This window comes from Barbus barbus, assembly GCF_936440315.1.
Source record: "Barbus barbus genome assembly, chromosome: 49".
Taxonomy (NCBI): Eukaryota; Metazoa; Chordata; class Actinopteri; order Cypriniformes; family Cyprinidae; genus Barbus; species Barbus barbus.
In genome coordinates, this window is record NC_136727.1 from 492561 (window position 1) to 510457 (window position 17897).

Genomic DNA, 17897 nt, shown 5'->3' on the forward strand with positions numbered 1-17897 from the left:
CACTCTTGATCAGTTTAAGTGAACTGTACAAATTAACCCATTAATTTAAGTGAACCATGCAAATGAACCAATTCACTTAAGTGAACCAACAGAATGAACTGATTCATTATAAGCGAACATTCCAAGTGAATGGATTCATTTAAGGGAAATGTCTAAAGAAACCAAATCATTAAAGTGAACCACCCGAACAGGGGTGTGTTTCTCAAAAGCATCGTTACAAGCACGCTTGATCAATTTAAGTGGACTGTACGAATTAACCAAGTGATTTAAATGAACCAAACTTAAATGCACCATGCAAATGAACCGATTCACGTAAGTGAACCATCAAAATTAACAGTCAGATTCATTATAAGTGAGCAGTCCAAATGAACGAATTAATTTAAGTGAAAGTCCAAATAAGCCAGCTGATTAAAATGAACAGTGGGAGTGATGGTGGTTTAGTGTGTGTGTGTGTGTGTGTGTGTTGTATGTCAGATGTTCATGTGTCTTGCGTGTTTGTATGTAGGTTAATGTTGTAAACTCAAGTCGCTCCGTTGGCCTCATTTCTCAGGCTTGTTGTATTGGATGTAAAAGAGTGACTCTCCATTATTGTGCACTAAAAACAAAGCTGCTTTCTTATCTTCATCTGTTGGTTTCGCTCAGTTTTTGATTTGAGGCGTGTGACTGGGATTGGGTTTGTTGCTCTGACAGGCTGTTATTAGCATGACAAGCTTGTCAAGAGTCTGTCTTTGAGTTTGTTTTATTCAAATCAGTCAATTAAAAGCTTGAAAGGGTCTCGAGTCTCCAGACTTGTTTACGGGTCATTGCTGAACTGTTGAACCATAAGATACCAAATTAACTAAATACATGATCAAAATACACAGAAATCTGTGATTACGTAAAAAATATAAATAAAATAAAGGTCAAATTTTCCGGTTTGTTATTGACTATTATTTACATATATTTAAATATACTAATTTAATTTCATTTATTTGTTGTTGTTTTTTTGTATCAATTTAGTTTTGCCAGTGTTGCTATTGTTACCTAAAACTAAAAATCATTTTCATTAACTGAAAGAAAAACATGAATATTAGAGTAAAACCTAGAAAACTTTAAAAACATAGTTAGAAATGAATTAATTCTAAGTTAGAAATGTTGCCTTGGTACTTAAATGAAATTAAATATCTTTAACTAAAATCACTAAAACTAGAAGTTAAGTAAAAAATAATTTAAAGCCAAATAGAAATATTAAAATAAACCACAAAATTTGTAAAACAACAAATAGTTTTTTTTAAAGCAAAATTACTAAAGCTAAATTTAAAATGAGAAGTGATATCTTTTTGAGATGGCGCCGCGGATGGCTGCTGTGGTGTGGAACGCTGCCGTTCTTTTAATGTTTTTGTTTGTTTGTTCTGTGTTTAGTCATTCTCTTACTGTCAGTTTTACCAGAGACGAACTACTGGACATAAGGTAACACACTACGGACAATTTTGTTCCGGTTTTTGATTATTCAGACGCTTTGTTGGATGTTTTGGTCGGAGGGGCAGCGGTAGTCAAACGCGCGCTCAGACGGAAAAGGGGGAAGTGTGCTGGTTAAGCTCCACGAACGCGGCTTCCGAACTGCGCTCCCAAGCATTCATCTAGCGAATCTCCGATCCCTTCCTAACAAAATGGATGAACTACTTCTCACCCACACAAATAAGGACTTTTCAAACTCTGCTGCATTGTGCTTCACTGAAACCTGGCTGAGTGAAAACATCCCGGATAACCATACCGGCTTCATTTGCCGGGATATCAGCTGTTCAGATCAGATCGCATCACGGAGCTAACGGGGAAAACGAGAGGTGGTGGACTATGTTTCTACATAAATGAAGGTTGGTGTTCAGATGTAACAACTCTGAAGAAGATGTGTTCTCCTAATTTGGAGGCCTTCTTCATAAACTGTAAGCCGTTCTATTCATCCCGGGAGTTTTCCTCCTTCATTCTCGTGAATGTGTACGTGCCTCCGGACGCGTGCGTGAGCGCCGCGATGCAACAGCTGGCCGAACAAATATCTGAAACAGAGCAAAGGTACCCGGACTCTTTTTTAATCATTCTTGGAGATTTTAATAAAGCAAATATCTCCCGCAAACTGCCAAAATACAGACAGCACGTTACATGTCCCACCAGAGACAGTAATATATTGGATCATTGTTACACAATAATTAAAGATGCATATCACTCTGTCCCACGGCAGCTCTGGTCACTGTTTGGTTCATCTCATACCGACCTATAGGCAAAAACTTAAATCTTCTAAACCTGTATTAATAACTGTTAAAAGATGGACTAATGAAGCAAGATTTAAAAGCTTGTTTTGACCTCACTGATTGGACTGTTTTTGAAGCTGCTGCCACCGATCTGGACGAGCTCACAGAGACTGTAATATCATATTTCAGTTTCTGTGAGGATATATGCATCCCCACCAGGACATTCTGGACATGCAACCCCCCTTACTCCCTCCCCCACCATTCTACCTGCGTTTAAAGTCTGTGTAGAGGATGTGAACCGGGTCTTCAGAGAACAGAAATCTAGGAAAGCTTCAGGACCAGACGGTATTTCACCTGCCTGTGCTGACCAATTGGCCCCCATCTTTACACAAATCTTCAACAGATCTCTGGAGCTGTGCGAAGTTCCCTGCTGCTTCAAACGCTCCACCATCATTCCCGTCCCCAAAAAGCCCAAAATCACTGGACTTAATGACTACAGACCTGTCGCACTCACGTCTGAGGTCATGAAGTCATTTGAGAGACTGGTCCTGGCCTACCTGAAGGACATCACTAGACCCTTGCTGGATCCTCTTCAGTTTGCCTACAGAGCAAACAGGTCTGTGGATGACGCTGTCAATATGGGACTGCATTACATCCTCCAACACCTCGACAAACCTGGGAATTATGCAAGGATCTTATTTGTGGACTTCAGCTGGGCCTTCAATACCATCATACCTGACCTTCTCTTAGACAAACTGAGACAGCTCTCTGTGCCCTCCTCCATCTGTCAGTGGATCACCAGCTTCCTGACAGACAGGCAGCAGCTAGTGAGGCTGGGCAAACTCACATCCAGGACTCTCACCATCAGCACTGGCACCCCTCAGGGTTGTGTTCTCTCCCCACTGCTCTTCTCCCTCTACACGAATGACTGCACATCAAAGGACCCCTCTGTCAAGCTCCTGAAGTTTGCGGACGACACTACAGTCATAGGCCTCATCCAGGACGGTGATGAGTCTGCTTACAGACAGGAGGTTAAGGAGCTGGCTGTCTGGTGCAGTCTTAACAACTTGGAGCTGAACACACTCAAAATTGTGGAGATGATAGTGGACTTCAGGAGAAACCCCCCTGCTCTCCCCCCACTCACCATCATGAACAGCACTGTGACTTCAGTAGAGTCATTCAGATTCCTGGGTACCACCATCTCTCAGGACCTGAAGTGGGACAATCACATTGACTCTATTGCGAAAAAGGCCCAGCAGAGGCTGTATTTCCTCCGCCAGCTAAGGAAGTTCAACCTGCCTCAGGAGCTGCTGAAACAGTTCTACTCTGCAATCATCGAGTCTGTCCTGTGTTCTTCTATAACTGTTTGGTTTGGTTCAGCTACCAAAACAGACATCAGAAGACTGCAACGGACAGTTAGGACTGCTGACTGCTGATACCCCTTTTCCACCAAGGCAGTTCCAGTGCTGGTTCGGAGCCAGAGCCTTGTTTCAAACCGGTTTTCTGTTTTTCGACACCCAAAGCACCAGCTCCGAACCAGGAAAAGTGGTTCGTAAGTAGCACCACAACATTGCTGGGCTAGAAGAAAGAACCGCTTGCGTCAGGGGCTGGGGTTACCGTGACCAACAAGACGAACAGAAACTTGGACCGCCATATTTAAAATAGCAGCTAAACGCTAACACGTTTGATTCGCCGTGTTTGGATGCCTATGTAGGTTTGCAAAGCCATGAACATCAATAGCAACGCAACGTCCGCCATTGCTGATAGTTTGTTTAGGCTTGTCCGGGTTGGTGCGAGGCATATCGGGGTGCTGCGGGAGCGACTGGAAAGCAGACGGCTCTTTATGCTTTTGGAGCGCTCTCGCGGTGCTTTAGTGTGTTGTGTGCCGAGCGAGCGATCTGCGTGGCGCTGATGCTTTATACAGAGGCTTGTTGTGCCGCACTAGTGATCCGAAACATGAAACGTATTCAGTGACGTAAGACCTGGCTCTGTATTTGCTCTCTAGCCTGTGGAAAAGCAACCGGTTCTTAAAGGGCTCGCCAGTCGAACTAACTAGGAACCGGCTATAGCACTGGCTCTGAACTAGCACCTGGAACTGCTTTGGTGGAAAAGGGGTATGAGAGGATTATCGGTGCCCCTCTGCCCAGCCTCCAAGAGCTTTACACCTCCAGAGTGAGGAAAAGGGCTAAGAAAGTCACTCTGGACCCCTCACACCCAGCTCACTCTCTCTTTGTACTGTTGCCCTCTGGCCGGCGCTACAGATCACTGAGCACCAGAACAGCCAGACACAAGAACAGTTTTTCCCCCAGGCCGTATCCCACCTGAACAACACATAACACACCCCGGTACTGTACATCTGTAAATAACTCATCAAACCTTCATCTGTACATAGGACACATGCACATTCACAGTTCTGTCTATGGCCATGTCTCTTTTTTTTATTTTTAATTATTGTCTATTCTCTTCATTAGTGTTCTTTATCACCTTAATTATATGTTGTCTGCACTATGTTTGTACTTTCTGTACTGGAAGCTCCTAACACCAAGACAAATTCCTTGTGTGTGCAAACGCAATAAAGCTCTTTCTGATTCTGATTCTGAAAATATAAAAATTAAAGCTAATTAAAAATACTTTAATATGTGACCCTGGAGCACAAAACCAGTCATAAGGGTAATTGAGATTTATACATCATCTGAAGCTGAATAATATTTCCATTGATGTATGGTTTGTTATGATAGGACAATATTTGGCTGAGATGCAACTATTAGAAAATCTGGAATCTGAGGGAGCAAAAAAATCTAAATATTGAGAAAATCTCCTTTAAAGTTGTTCAAATGAAGTTCTTAGCAATGCATATTACTAATCAAAAATTAAGTTTTGATATATTTACGGTTGGAAATTTACTAAATATCTTCATGGAACATGATCTTAATATCCTAATGATTTTTGTCATAAAAGAAAAATTGATAATTTTGATCCATACAATGTATTGTTGGCTATTGCTTAAGGCTGTCGCGATTCGTCGATTTTAGTCGACTAGTGGATTTTTAAAAATCGTCGACTTCATTTTGCTCGCGTCGACTAAACCCATTTAAAAATCATAATTAAGCAGAATTGTGAATTCACAAACACAAACGTCATGATTTAATTAAATAGTTATATGCGATGCAGTTCTAATACAGTATATGGTCTTTAATTATTTCATGCGTGTAGTTAAGCTCGTGCGTCTCACAGCAGCTCCACAGAAACTGTTATCATTTACATGAGGAGCGTCTCAAACTCATCTCTGCATGCTGTTGAGAGTTTGTGTTTATTATAACCTTCATCTGGGAACGCAACGTGCGCCAATTCATCAGATTTCTAAGGTAAATCATTTATAAATCTACACAAACACAGGATAATCGCGATTTCAAAATAAAAGCTCCACCCCTCACTCTGAGTTACACAGATAGATGTCCACATATTCATTTAATTACAGCGACTGTAGCATTTCTGTCCTAAAGAAATGGACAAATATGAAAGATTAAGTGGACATTTGAATTAAATGGTGCTTGGTCAATATTAAACAGTAATGTGGCCGTCGGCGCTCCTGCAGGGCTTTGTTGTGATGCATAATCTACATTAGCTCTATTGTTTATAATACAATAAAACCATATGATCTCTTGCTTTTGATACTTTATTTGAACTAATTATTATTGTATCATTGCTATTATATATGTACTTTAAGTCATTTTTAAAAGCTATTGTTCACATAAATCCATTTTTATTACCACAAAAAATATTATAATTGTAGGGCCCTATGAAATCTGTTTTATTTCCAAATTCAGTTTTTTTTTAATTGTATTAATCAAAAAGCCTGTCTAATTAATTGAGTTTTACAGTTTTATCTTTACCAAATTCTGTTTTCCATTATTTTCTGGATTCCATTTTAATTGTTCCATTAAATTTGAATAATAAAAAGCATCTCCAATTAATTGATTTTATATTTTTAAAAAGTTTTTTTTCAGAAATACTGCACATTTACATTTTTCACCTAAATGAATTCTGGTAAATACTCCTTTAAAAAGTGTTTGTTTGATGATGATGTTATTATTATTAGACTAGAACAGGTGGATATGATGTCATTCTCACACTATAATACTGAACTGATTTTGATGATGATGTTATTATTATGAGACTAGAACAGGTGGATATGATGTCATTCTCACACTATAATACTGAACTGATTCAGTGATCTGGACTGAGATGGACACCTGCTTCTTGCTCTCTGTTGCACTTCACTTTTGCTTTAAAAAAGGATTTCATAGAAATTTGGATTTCATTTGGTTTAATAAAATATTTTTAAGTAAAATTGTTGTTTTTGCGGGAAATTAATCGGTTAGATTAATAAATTAATCTGGAAAAAAATGAGTCGATAATAAAAATAGTCGTTAGTGGCAGCCCTGCTATTGCTACAGATATACCTGTGCTACTGATGACTGCTTTTGTGCTGCAGGGACACATATATTAAAAATCATACTAAAATAACACTGATCTGATGTTGAGGTAAAAGAAGTCTAAATATATCAACTTTATCAAGTTAAACTGAAATACTGTCATGAATATGCTGCCGTCTGAATGTGTTTGGTGTCTCTGGTTTGAAGAACGCATGCATTAATCTGCCTAATTTGCGTCTGATGAACGTGTTTGTTTGTTTGCGTTGGTTAGTATGAGTTGATTGGATTGAGGGTATTCTGTTTGTGTTGTAAACGGTTCCCAGCATTCCTCTCTCTGTGTTTGGACTGCTGTCCTGGACCCGGATCAGATGTTTATTGGCAGGCGCTCGGAGCGCAGGATTAATGCCGTTTATTTGCATCCTGGTGGATTGGATTGTTTTCGGTCAATTAGCGATCACAGCTAGACTGGGCTGGAGGAAACCGTGATCAGAAGTTACTGTCAAACTTAGTGCTCAGTCAAACTACAAGATATTCAGCTTTTAAATGAGTTACAGTACAGTCAAACTAACCTGAACTACTAACAAAAAGTAGCAAACAATGACTGAATCCGTAAATTGTTTATGAACCAATTCTTTTTGTCCAAATAAATGGATTCATTTAAGTTAATCATCTAAATTAGCCAATTTAAGTCAACCGTTTAAATAAACATTCATTTAAGTGAACCATCCATTAATTAAGTGGATAATCCATATTAATGGATTTATGTGGATGGTTCACTTAAATGAATTGGCTAATTTAGCTCCGTTCACTTAAATGAATCAGTTCATTTGAATTGTTCACTTTAATGAATCCCTTTATTTGGATGGTTCACTCAAATAAATGAATTAATTTGGATGATTCACATGAATCAGTTTTAGTTGGATTTTCACTGGAATGAATCTGTTCATTTGGACTATTCACTAAAATCTGTTTGTGTGGACGATTTACTTAAATGGATTCATTCATTTGAATGGTTCACTTTAAATGAATTTATTCATTTGGACAGTTCACTTAAAAGAACCCATTCATTTGGAAGATTCACTCAAAAAACTTAAGTGAACCATGCAATTGAACAAGTTATTTTGGTAAATCATCTAAATGAACTGATTCAGATATGAACCAAAGATCCCAAAGAACCAATTCATCCATTCAAATTAATTGATTTAAGTGAAACATGCAAAAGAACTGATTCACTTAAATGAATCATCCAAATGAGCCAAATCATTTAAGTGGGCCATTTAAATGAAATGATTCACATAAGTGAACTATCCCAAAAAAACAATTCATCCATTGATTTATTTACGTGAAACATGCAAAAGAACTGATTCGCTTAAGTGAACCATACAACTGAACCGATTCATTTAAGTGAACCATCACAATAATCCAATTAATTGTAAGAAATATATTCTTTCTGTGACTTTTCCTTCAAGTTAGTACCGTTGCTGTTTTCGGTTCTGAAGATCCGCTGATTGTTCGTTCCTCTGTGTCCCTGTAGATGGCGTTCACTCGGTGTCGGCTCAGTGTCTGCTGCAGGTCACCATCATCACGGACGAGATGCTCTCCAACAGCATCACGCTGCGATTGGCCGACACGTCGCAGGAGCGCTTCCTCTCGCTCCTATTGGCTCAGTTCCTGGAGGGCGTGGCCCGCGTGCTCTCAGCGTCCCGCGAGGATGTGGTGGTCTTCAACATCCAGGACGACACGGACGTCAGTGCCGGCATCCTGAACGTCAGCCTGTCGGTGGCGGCCCCGGGCGAGGGGTCACGGGGTCACGGGGTCAGCGGCGGAGGTCAGGTGGAGTTCTTGGGGTCCGAGGAGCTCCAGGAGCGGCTGTATCTGAACCGCAGCCTGCTGGCACAGATCTCCTCGCAGGTATGGTGGCATACTACTAGTTTTATATACAGAATGAACATCTCACTCCTCACAGTGGGTAATCAGTGTTTCAACCGCGGAAAGACATCATTAAAACAGCATTTAATTTACCTCAGGCAAGTCATCAGTGTCTACAGCTCGTTATTTGCTAGAGAAATGAAGTCTTGAGAAGAGCATTTCGCGAAATATAATATATACTATATACTCATTACATTTGACTTAACCTGTTAGTGATGCCTTAATTGTTTAATGCATGTTTAAATAAATCTGTTATGAAACAAGTTATGACAGCCACTATACTATCTGTATAATTTAGAAGTTAATTTAAAAACATGTTTGCATACAATTTGTTTTAAAAATTTAAGTGTGAAGTGTTGCCAGCCACCGCCAGTGTTTTTGCTGATTTTCACTCAAATTTCATCATGGCCCCAGAATATTTTGTTGTATGAATATCTGAACATGCAAAACATCAAAATAAAGATCAACCCTCTAATTTCAAACAAACAAAATTAGTTTTATTCTAGCTTCAAGCATTGTTTTTATCAACACTTGAATGTAGGTAGGTTTCATAAAAAAGCAACATTTTGAGCAAAAAGCTGAGAAAATCGCATTTTTATCAAATACATCTGGATCATATTCAGTAATATTATCAAAGCAAAGATGCAGTAGATGTCTTCCATCAGTCTCCCAAAGCTTCACAGGCCTTTAACACTTTCTGGATCCACACCTCACTCTATAACATTAGACAGTTTTCATTTATATGTGGTTAGTGTTGATGATTTCTAGTGCCATTCTTGAGATGTGTAATAGCGCCCCCTAGCGTATAACAACAAGACCGCAGAAAACCAGAAAATAGTCATTGAATTTAAGTTTGGGCTCTGTTGTTAACTGTAACCTTATAGTAATGTAAAATGGCTCCCTATAGTTCAGAGGAGAAGCTGAGGTAGATTTTTATCCCTACAATATTTTTTTATTACAATTCCATTTATTTAAAGAACAAGCAATTTGTTCAGTAAACCATTGTTTAATTAAAAAAAGAAGCAATTTATGTAATTTTTTTCCTCCTGCTGTACCGAAACCATACCGTGACGTCAAAACCGAGGTACGTACCGAACCATCATGTTTGTGTACCGTTACACCCCTAATTTGGTTTGTTTCGCAGGAGGTGCTCCCGTTCGATGACAACATCTGCCTGCGTGAGCCGTGCGAGAACTACATGAAGTGCGTTTCCGTTCTGAAATTCGACAGCCTGGCGCCGTTCGTGGCGTCAGACACCATCCTGTTCCGGCCCATCCACCCGATCGCAGGGCTGCGCTGCCGCTGTCCACTTGGCTTCACGGGCGACTACTGCGAGACGGAGATTGACCTGTGCTACTCCAAACCCTGCGGCGCTCACGGCATCTGCCGCAGCCACGAGGGCGGCTTCACCTGCCAGTGTCTCCACGACTACACAGGTGAGAAGTGGCGGAGCCTCCACACATCACTCTCTCACATTCTGATCGAACAGAGGGGTGGAGCCTCCAAACGTTGCTCTCTCACATTCTGATCGAACAGAGGGGCGGAGTCTCCAAACGTCACTGTCTCACATTCTGATCGAACAGAGGGGCGGAGCCTCCTAACATTGCTCTCTCACATTCTGATCGAACAGAGGGGCGAAGCCTCCACACGTCGCTCTCTCACAGAGGGGCGGAGCCTCCACACGTCACTCTCTCACATTCTGATCGAACAGAGGGGCGGAGCCTCCACACGTCGCTCTCTCACAGAGGGGCGGAGCCTCCACACGTCACTCTCTCACATTCTGATCGAACAGAGGGGCGGAGCCTCCACACGTCGCTCTCTCACAGAGGGGCGGAGCCTCCACACGTCGCTCTCTCACATTCTGATCGAACAGAGGGGCGGAGCCTCCACACGTTGCTCTCTCATAGAGAGGTGGAGCCTCCACACATCACTCACTCACATTCTGATCGAACAGAGGGGCGAAGCCTCCACACGTTGCTCTCTCATAGAGAGGTGGAGCCTCCACACATCACTCACTCACATTCTGATCGAACAGAGGGGCGGAGCCTCCACACGTCGCTCTCTCACAGAGGGGCGGAGCCTCCACACGTCACTCTCTCACATTCTGATCGAACAGAGGGGCGGAGCCTCCACACGTCGCTCTCTCACAGAGGGGTGGAGCCTCCACACGTCACTCACTCACATTCTGATCGAACAGAGGGGCGGAGCCTCCTCACGTCGCTCTCTCACATTCTGATCGAACAGAGGGGCGGAGCCTCCACACGCCGCTCTCTCACAGAGAGGTGGAGCCTCCACACGTCGCTCTCTCACAGAGAGGTGGAGCCTCCACACGTCGCTCTCTCACAGAGAGGTGGAGCCTCCACACATCGCTCTCTCACAGAGAGGTGGAGCCTCCACACATCACTCGCTCACATTCTGATCGAACAGAGGGGCGGAGCCTGCTCACACAAACACGCCCACATCCCGCTATCATATTCTGAAACTCACACCGATGAAATATTCACGCTGTTCTCATAAGAGCAGTATAAAGAGTTTATGAGGAGTAAGGTTTATGAAGTATTTTGTGAAGGTTGTGACCTCTGTCTCTGCGTGAGAAGCCCCTGCAGGTGTGTTTTGATTGCTCTGGTGCTCAGAACATTATGAAGAGGAATGGCTTTAGATTCTAGTCATGTATTCAGACGGTACAGTTTCTCTCAGAGCTGGGTTCAGCTCACGACCCGTCTGAGGGTTTGTGCCTGCCAAAACACTCGCTAATCACAGAGAATAATAGATGACACGAGATGATGTGACAGTGAGATCTTCAGAGATGAGAGGAGAAATGTGACAGTCAGAGATAAGATGTGATGAGGTTATGAACTGTGTAAATATATATATAATTTGATTATCTGAGATGTTATGATCAGAGGTGAGATGTGATAATCAGATGCAGTGTGATGGTCAGAGATGAGATGTTACGATATTACAGTGTTATGATTTTCAGAGCAAATGGATTAGGTAAAATATTATTAGGAAAAAATAAGATGATCCGAAATGAGATGTTATTGATGAGGGCTAAAATGTGAAAATAAGATGAAATGTGATGTTATGAGGTAAAATGAGATGATCAGAGATGAGATATGATGATGTAATGGTCAGAGAAGTGATGTTACAATCAGATGACGTGATGTTATTGTCATAAGACATTATTATGAGGTAAAATAAGATTATCTGAGATATGATCAGGGATTAGATGTGATAATCAGGTGTGATTAGATGATTTGATCAAATGGATTAGGAAATTATTGATGAGGGATGAGATGTGATAATCGGATGAAATGTGATGATTTAAGATGTTATGAGGTAAAATGAGATATGAGAGATGAGATCTGATTAGGGACGAGATGTGATAATCAAATGCAATGTGATGGTCAGAGATGAGATGTTACAATCAGAGATGAAAAATGCTAATCAGATATGATCAGAGATGGGATGTGATAATCACATGAGATGTGATCTGAGATGAGTTGTGATGATCAGATGCAATCTGATGGTCAGAGATGAGATGTTACAATCAGAAATGGAATGTGATAATTGGATTAAATGTTATGGTCACGGATGAGATGATGAGGCATACTGACTTGACATGAAGTAGGTTAACCAAAAGTAAAATGTGATTGTGAGAAGTGAGCGGTGATAAACAGAATTGAGATGTTATGAGAGATGAGATGTGATGAGGTAAGACTTAATGAAGTGAGAAAAGATGAGATTTGTGTGATGAGAGGTTATGATCAGGGATAGCATGAAGCAAGATTGCATGACATGATTAAAGATGCAATGTTAAAAACTTAGACGTGATGATCAGAAATAAAAGATCAAATGAGATGTGATGAGCAGAGCTGAGCACACTGCATAGCTTGTTAGCTCCTGTGATAAATGATTTGTGATGTTCCTCGTTTGTGAGTCACTTTGGGTAAAAGTGTCTGCTAAATGAATAGCTGTAAATGTAAATAAGATGATGAGAGCTGTGGTGCTTTAAAATGCTCTCCAGTCAGAGATCAGAGGTGGTTCTGTGATTTGAATCATCTCTGATCTGATGTAGCAGGGGAGATTTGTGACAGAACATGTTTGTCTTCTGGCAATCGTCTTACGAATGCAGTTCACAGAAGTCATCTGTGATTCGCTCTGAATGTAATATAATAGATGAAGTGTGTTGTACAGCCCGTTTAACATGCAGCCCATATGTAATCATTACATAAGATCTGCATTCTGTGTGTGTGTGTGTGTGTGGGCCGCTTCACATAAGAGTGTTGTGTAGGTGTACAGGTGTGTGGGAGCTTCAGCGTGTGTTTGTAGAGAACTGGAGTGTATTAAAAGCACTATGAACTGTCTCTCTCGCTCTGGTTCGGTCTGTTTCTGGCTCCTGCTGTCCTGCCAGCTGCTCCTCCTCTGCGTGTGTGTGTGTGTGTGTGTGTGTGTGTGTGTGTGTGTGTGTGAGTGTGTGTTGAACATGAGTGTTATTTAACATGTTTGTGACTCATCTCATCTCATCTCTCATGAGATCTGTTCATTTTGATAAGATGAATGATTCATACTGCTGCTGGAGAGAGAGAGAGAGACAGGCGGAGTAAAAGCCGTGTTAATAATTGATGTGATCTTAGCAGACGCTGAACACACTGAACTGATGTGACGATGAACAGCTCTTGAATCACAATCAGCAGTGATAATGTATTTTATTCCGTAAGTAGGGCTGAATTATGACCACCACGAGTAAGTGAGACAATAATCACACAATCCATTCCTGACAATTCATTGTAGTGAATCACTTCAAACAAACAATTTGAAATGATTCATTTGAATCATAGCTCAACAGTGGACCTTGTATGTGTTTTGCAATGAACGTTTAGTCAAATTAGTCTTAATGTGAATGATTCACCAGTGATGTTATTAATTTTGACACTGAATACTACTGTTTAATGTGTTCAGTTCAGTTAGATTAGTTTTATTATGCTGCAAAAAATTATTTTCTTACTTAGTATTTTTGTCTTGTTTTCTAGTATAAATATCCAAGTAAGAAAATAATATTTTGCAGTGTAGTCACACACCCATAGAATGACCCTGACTCCAGATTCGTTAATAGGATTGATTTGAATCATTGCTCAACAATGAACCCAGTGTAACACCAGTGTGAACATTTGGTCATGAGTCAAAATGTGTTTTGATTCAGTCATAAAAACTGTTTTGTATTTTATACTGTATTTAGTTCAATTTATATGTTAACACAATGTTTAATGAAATATAAATAAGATAACTAGCTACCATTTCTTAGTAGTTTGTAAGGTAGTAAACTTCTTCTCCAGAGACGTACTATCATTTGACAGACACCGGTTTCTCGTCGTTGCCCTTGGAATTGAACAAGGAGCTTAAACATGAGCGTCACGTCATTAGTCAGTTGATAATGGCTGTAAACGAGAGTTTAACGAGGCTGACCCTGAACTGACTGCAGTTGTTGGTTGCTTGAGTTTTGTCGGGTTCACGCTGAACTTCTCGGAGGATCATGTTGAGTGTGTGTGTGTATGAATATGGATGAGCTCTTTGATGTGGAGCCCGTATTTAAAGCTCTGACCTCGTTTCCCATCAAAGACCTTCTGAGAGAATCCAACACACACCGCATTAATATTTGATCACGCGCCGAAGCGGCCGCAAACCCAGGGAATGTGTGTGTAAACAGGAAGATGGAGCGACTGGCACGCACACAAATGTTTCCGTTATGATGAGCGTGACCAATCCTCTTTTGTGTGTCGAACAGTGTCGCCTTTGTCTTCACACACACACACACACACACAGTCTTCCTCACGCTCATCTTCCTCCGTCTTCACTATATGTCTGTTTTGTTATCTCCAACCATAAGAAAGAAAACTCAGAAGTGAAATCTCTTAATCTCAGTAATGAGATGAAATAGAGATCAAACTGAGAACTTTGTTGAAGCATCTTGATGTTTCTCATTGGAAACAAACTAAATTAATGTCATTTTTGTCCATTTTGTTTGTGAAGGGTTATTGAATAAGTGTATTGTTGTATGTAAACTTAAACTTAAAACAGTGATACTGATCACCACAGGACAGAAAAATCACAAATGAGATCTCTTTAATATCTCACTTGTTTCTCAAGAGCAATGAGATGAAATGGAGATCAGATTGAAAATGTTGCTCTAGTGTATATTGATGGTTAATGAATTTAATTTCATTATGAGATCTTATCCCTGTTGAACAAAAACAGCATATGCTGGTTTAAGCTGGTCATGTTCTAAGCTGGTCCTAAGCAACTAGCTTCTGCTCAGGACCAGCACATGACCAGCTTAAACCAGCTCATGACCAGCTAAAAACCAGCTCATGACCAGCTAAAAACCAACTTAAACCAGCTCAGACCAGCACATGACCAGCTAAAACCAGCTCATGACCAGCTAAAAACCAACTTAAACCAGCTCAAACCAGCACATGACCAGCTAAAACCAGCTCACGACCAACTAAGAACCAGCTTAAACCAGCTCAAACCAGCTCATGTCCATCTAAGAACCAGCTAAAACCAGCTCATGACCAGCTAAAAACCAACTTAAACCAGCTCAGACCAGCACATGACCAGCTAAAACCAGCTCACGACCAACTAAAAACCAACTTAAACCAGCTCAAACCAGCACATGACCAGCTAAAACCAGCTCACGACCAACTAAGAACCAGCTTAAACCAGCTCAAACCAGCTCATGTCCATCTAAGAACCAGCTAAAACCAGCTCATGACCAGCTAAAAACCAACTTAAACCAGCTCAGACCAGCACATGACCAGCTAAAACCAGCTCACGACCAACTAAAAACCAACTTAAACCAGCTCAAACCAGCTCATGTCCATCTAAGAACCAGGTTAAACCAGCTCATGACCAGCTAAAACCAGCTTAAACCAGCTCATAACCAGCTAAAACCAGCTCATGACCAGCTAAAAACCAACTTAAACCAGCTCAAACCAGCTCATGACCAGCTAAAAACAGCTTAAACCAGCTCAAACAAGCAGTCCTGCTTCAAAACATACCTAACCAGCATATTCTGCTTTTTTCAACAGGGATGAGTGAAATTTCATTTATATGCGAGTTGTTTCTCCTCAACAGTAATGAAATAAAATTGAGATCAAATTGAGACATTTGCTTAATCATCTTGATGTTTCTCCCGAGGAAAAAGATCATCAAGATCATTTAAACATTAACATTTATCTCCAGAGGAAACAAAAATCAGAAATGAAATCATTTTAGTATCTCAGTTGTTTCTCCTAAACAATAATTTGATTAAATGGAGATCAAATTTAGATTTTTGCTGAAGCATCTTGAAGTTTCTCTGAGACAAAGAAAAACATCTGAGACAAACTTGATACAATGAAACATTGCCCAGCTGCTGTGCTAACTCTCAAACGAGATGCCTTTAATGTCTTGATTGTTTCTCCGCTAGATGAAATCAATATTTGGAAAGTCTCTGGCTTCTCGTATGTTTCTCCTGAGAAACGTAATCTCACTCGTGTCTCCTCTAGAGTTTCAGAAGAGATCTCAACTATGTCTCAAACTGTGCTCAGATTTACTCAAGATCCCAAAGTCTCGATCATAAGTCAGAGATCTCAAACACTTCTAAACTGGATGATGACTAGTGCTTCATTTGGGCCTGTTTTAGGAGAAACATCTGACACAGTTGATACTTCAATGAAACATAACTGAGACCTCTATGAAGGGCGATGTAAAAGAGCAAAGTCTGAGCAATAAAGTGTGTCTCTGTGTTCAAACTAAACCAATGAACTCTGTTCCTCTTTTCTCTTTCCAGGTGAGCGCTGCGAGATCTCGTCGCGCTCGGGCCGCTGTGCTGAGGGCGTGTGTAAGAACGGCGGGACGTGTCTCAATCTGCTGGTGGGCGGCTTCAGGTGCGAGTGTCCACCCGGAGGCTTCGAGAAGCCCTTCTGCCACATGAGCTCCAGGAACTTCCCTCCGCAGACCTTCATCACCTTCAAGGGTCTCCGGCAGCGCTTCCACTTCACGCTCTCGCTGTCGTGAGTATTTGTCACTGAGATGAAGCCGTCAGCCGTGTTTGTTCGTTAGTCAGCGAGTCAATAACGCTTAATGAAGCTCCTTCTTCTGGATGTTTGCTCAGTGTCTCTGGAGCTTTTATCTGCTCGTCTCAGAGAGTTATATAACATTATCCAGCACTATTTGTGGCAAATATGTTTATACCCAGTGAGGTCGTGTTGATCTGTGAATGGGAAAACAGATGCACTGTCCGGATGCTCCTCTGTCTCGGCTTTGCTCTTTTCTTTCTCTCTTTCTCTCGCGCTTGTTTGCTGATGAATGCTCTGTCAGTAATCTGTTTAGTGTGTGTAGAGACTGTGTGTTTTGCTCGGAGACGTTCAGGACTGATGAGGGCTTTTTAGCGCGGGTTGCTCGGCGCTGATTCTTGTGTTTCAAGGGAAGTTTTTTCCAAAGGTTTAAAGGGTCATATTGTGAGTCTCCAGGACTCAAAACTCTCAGAAAATGTCCAAAATGGACTTGCGTGATCATGCACATTTACACCAAACATGAGGAAGTAGGACACCAGGAGAACTAAAAAAAAGTTCTGGGATATAATTTACATATAGACGTCTTCAAGGTCTTTTAAGATCAGAAAGAGGGTGTAAAGTGATCACGAGAAACTCAATTATGGCTGTTTTTGGTGCATGAAACCTCCAGGAACATGATGAGAGGAGCTCGGGGAAGATATGAAATGTGTGAAACGACCCCATTAACTGTGCCGGAGATAAAGGAGGATGTTGGGGAGATGCTGAAGGAGAAATGAAGGGTGTGTGTGTGTGTGTGTGTCTCTGGAGATGTGATTATTCTCCTCAGTAACCAGGTCAACAGCACTAAACCCCACGGCAAAACCACAGGAACATCCACAGACACACCGGCACATCACACACTCGCTCTGAGATTTGAAGATTTAAGTGATATTTGGTGCTATATTACCAGAGCATTAATGCTCAAAAATACTGACTCTTTCACCAAAAGAGGAGCTCCTTAAATGTGCGTTGTTTAGATGTTTAAGCCTTTATTTTGGGTAAGTTTCACTATCTATTGTAAAATTAAGAGATTAATGTTCAGACTTTTGCATATCACAACCTGGATCTTGGATGTGGGAAATAATTACATTAGATCCGAAATATAATTTTAGCAACAGATGCTCCAGAACACAGTTAGCTGACTAGCTGGATACGATTGTGTGCTACGCTAATATATTACTGCACAGGCATTACTGGCTTGTGCTTTTACA

At 41.0% G+C, this 17897-nt stretch overlaps 1 protein-coding gene across 1 annotated transcript in view; it reads left to right on the top strand.

The window, feature by feature from the left end:
• The window catches only part of LOC306867900 (cadherin EGF LAG seven-pass G-type receptor 2-like), a gene marked incomplete at its 3' end in the record, with an annotated part of 59707 nt that overhangs the window by 12799 nt on the left and 29011 nt on the right, over window positions 1-17897 (top strand). The window contains exons 2-4 of the mRNA XM_079413845.1: window positions 8196-8572; window positions 9735-10026; window positions 16422-16644. Of these exons, the coding sequence (XP_079269971.1) occupies window positions 8196-8572; window positions 9735-10026; window positions 16422-16644 (892 nt within the window). The remainder of the gene's footprint in view (window positions 1-8195; window positions 8573-9734; window positions 10027-16421; window positions 16645-17897) is intronic.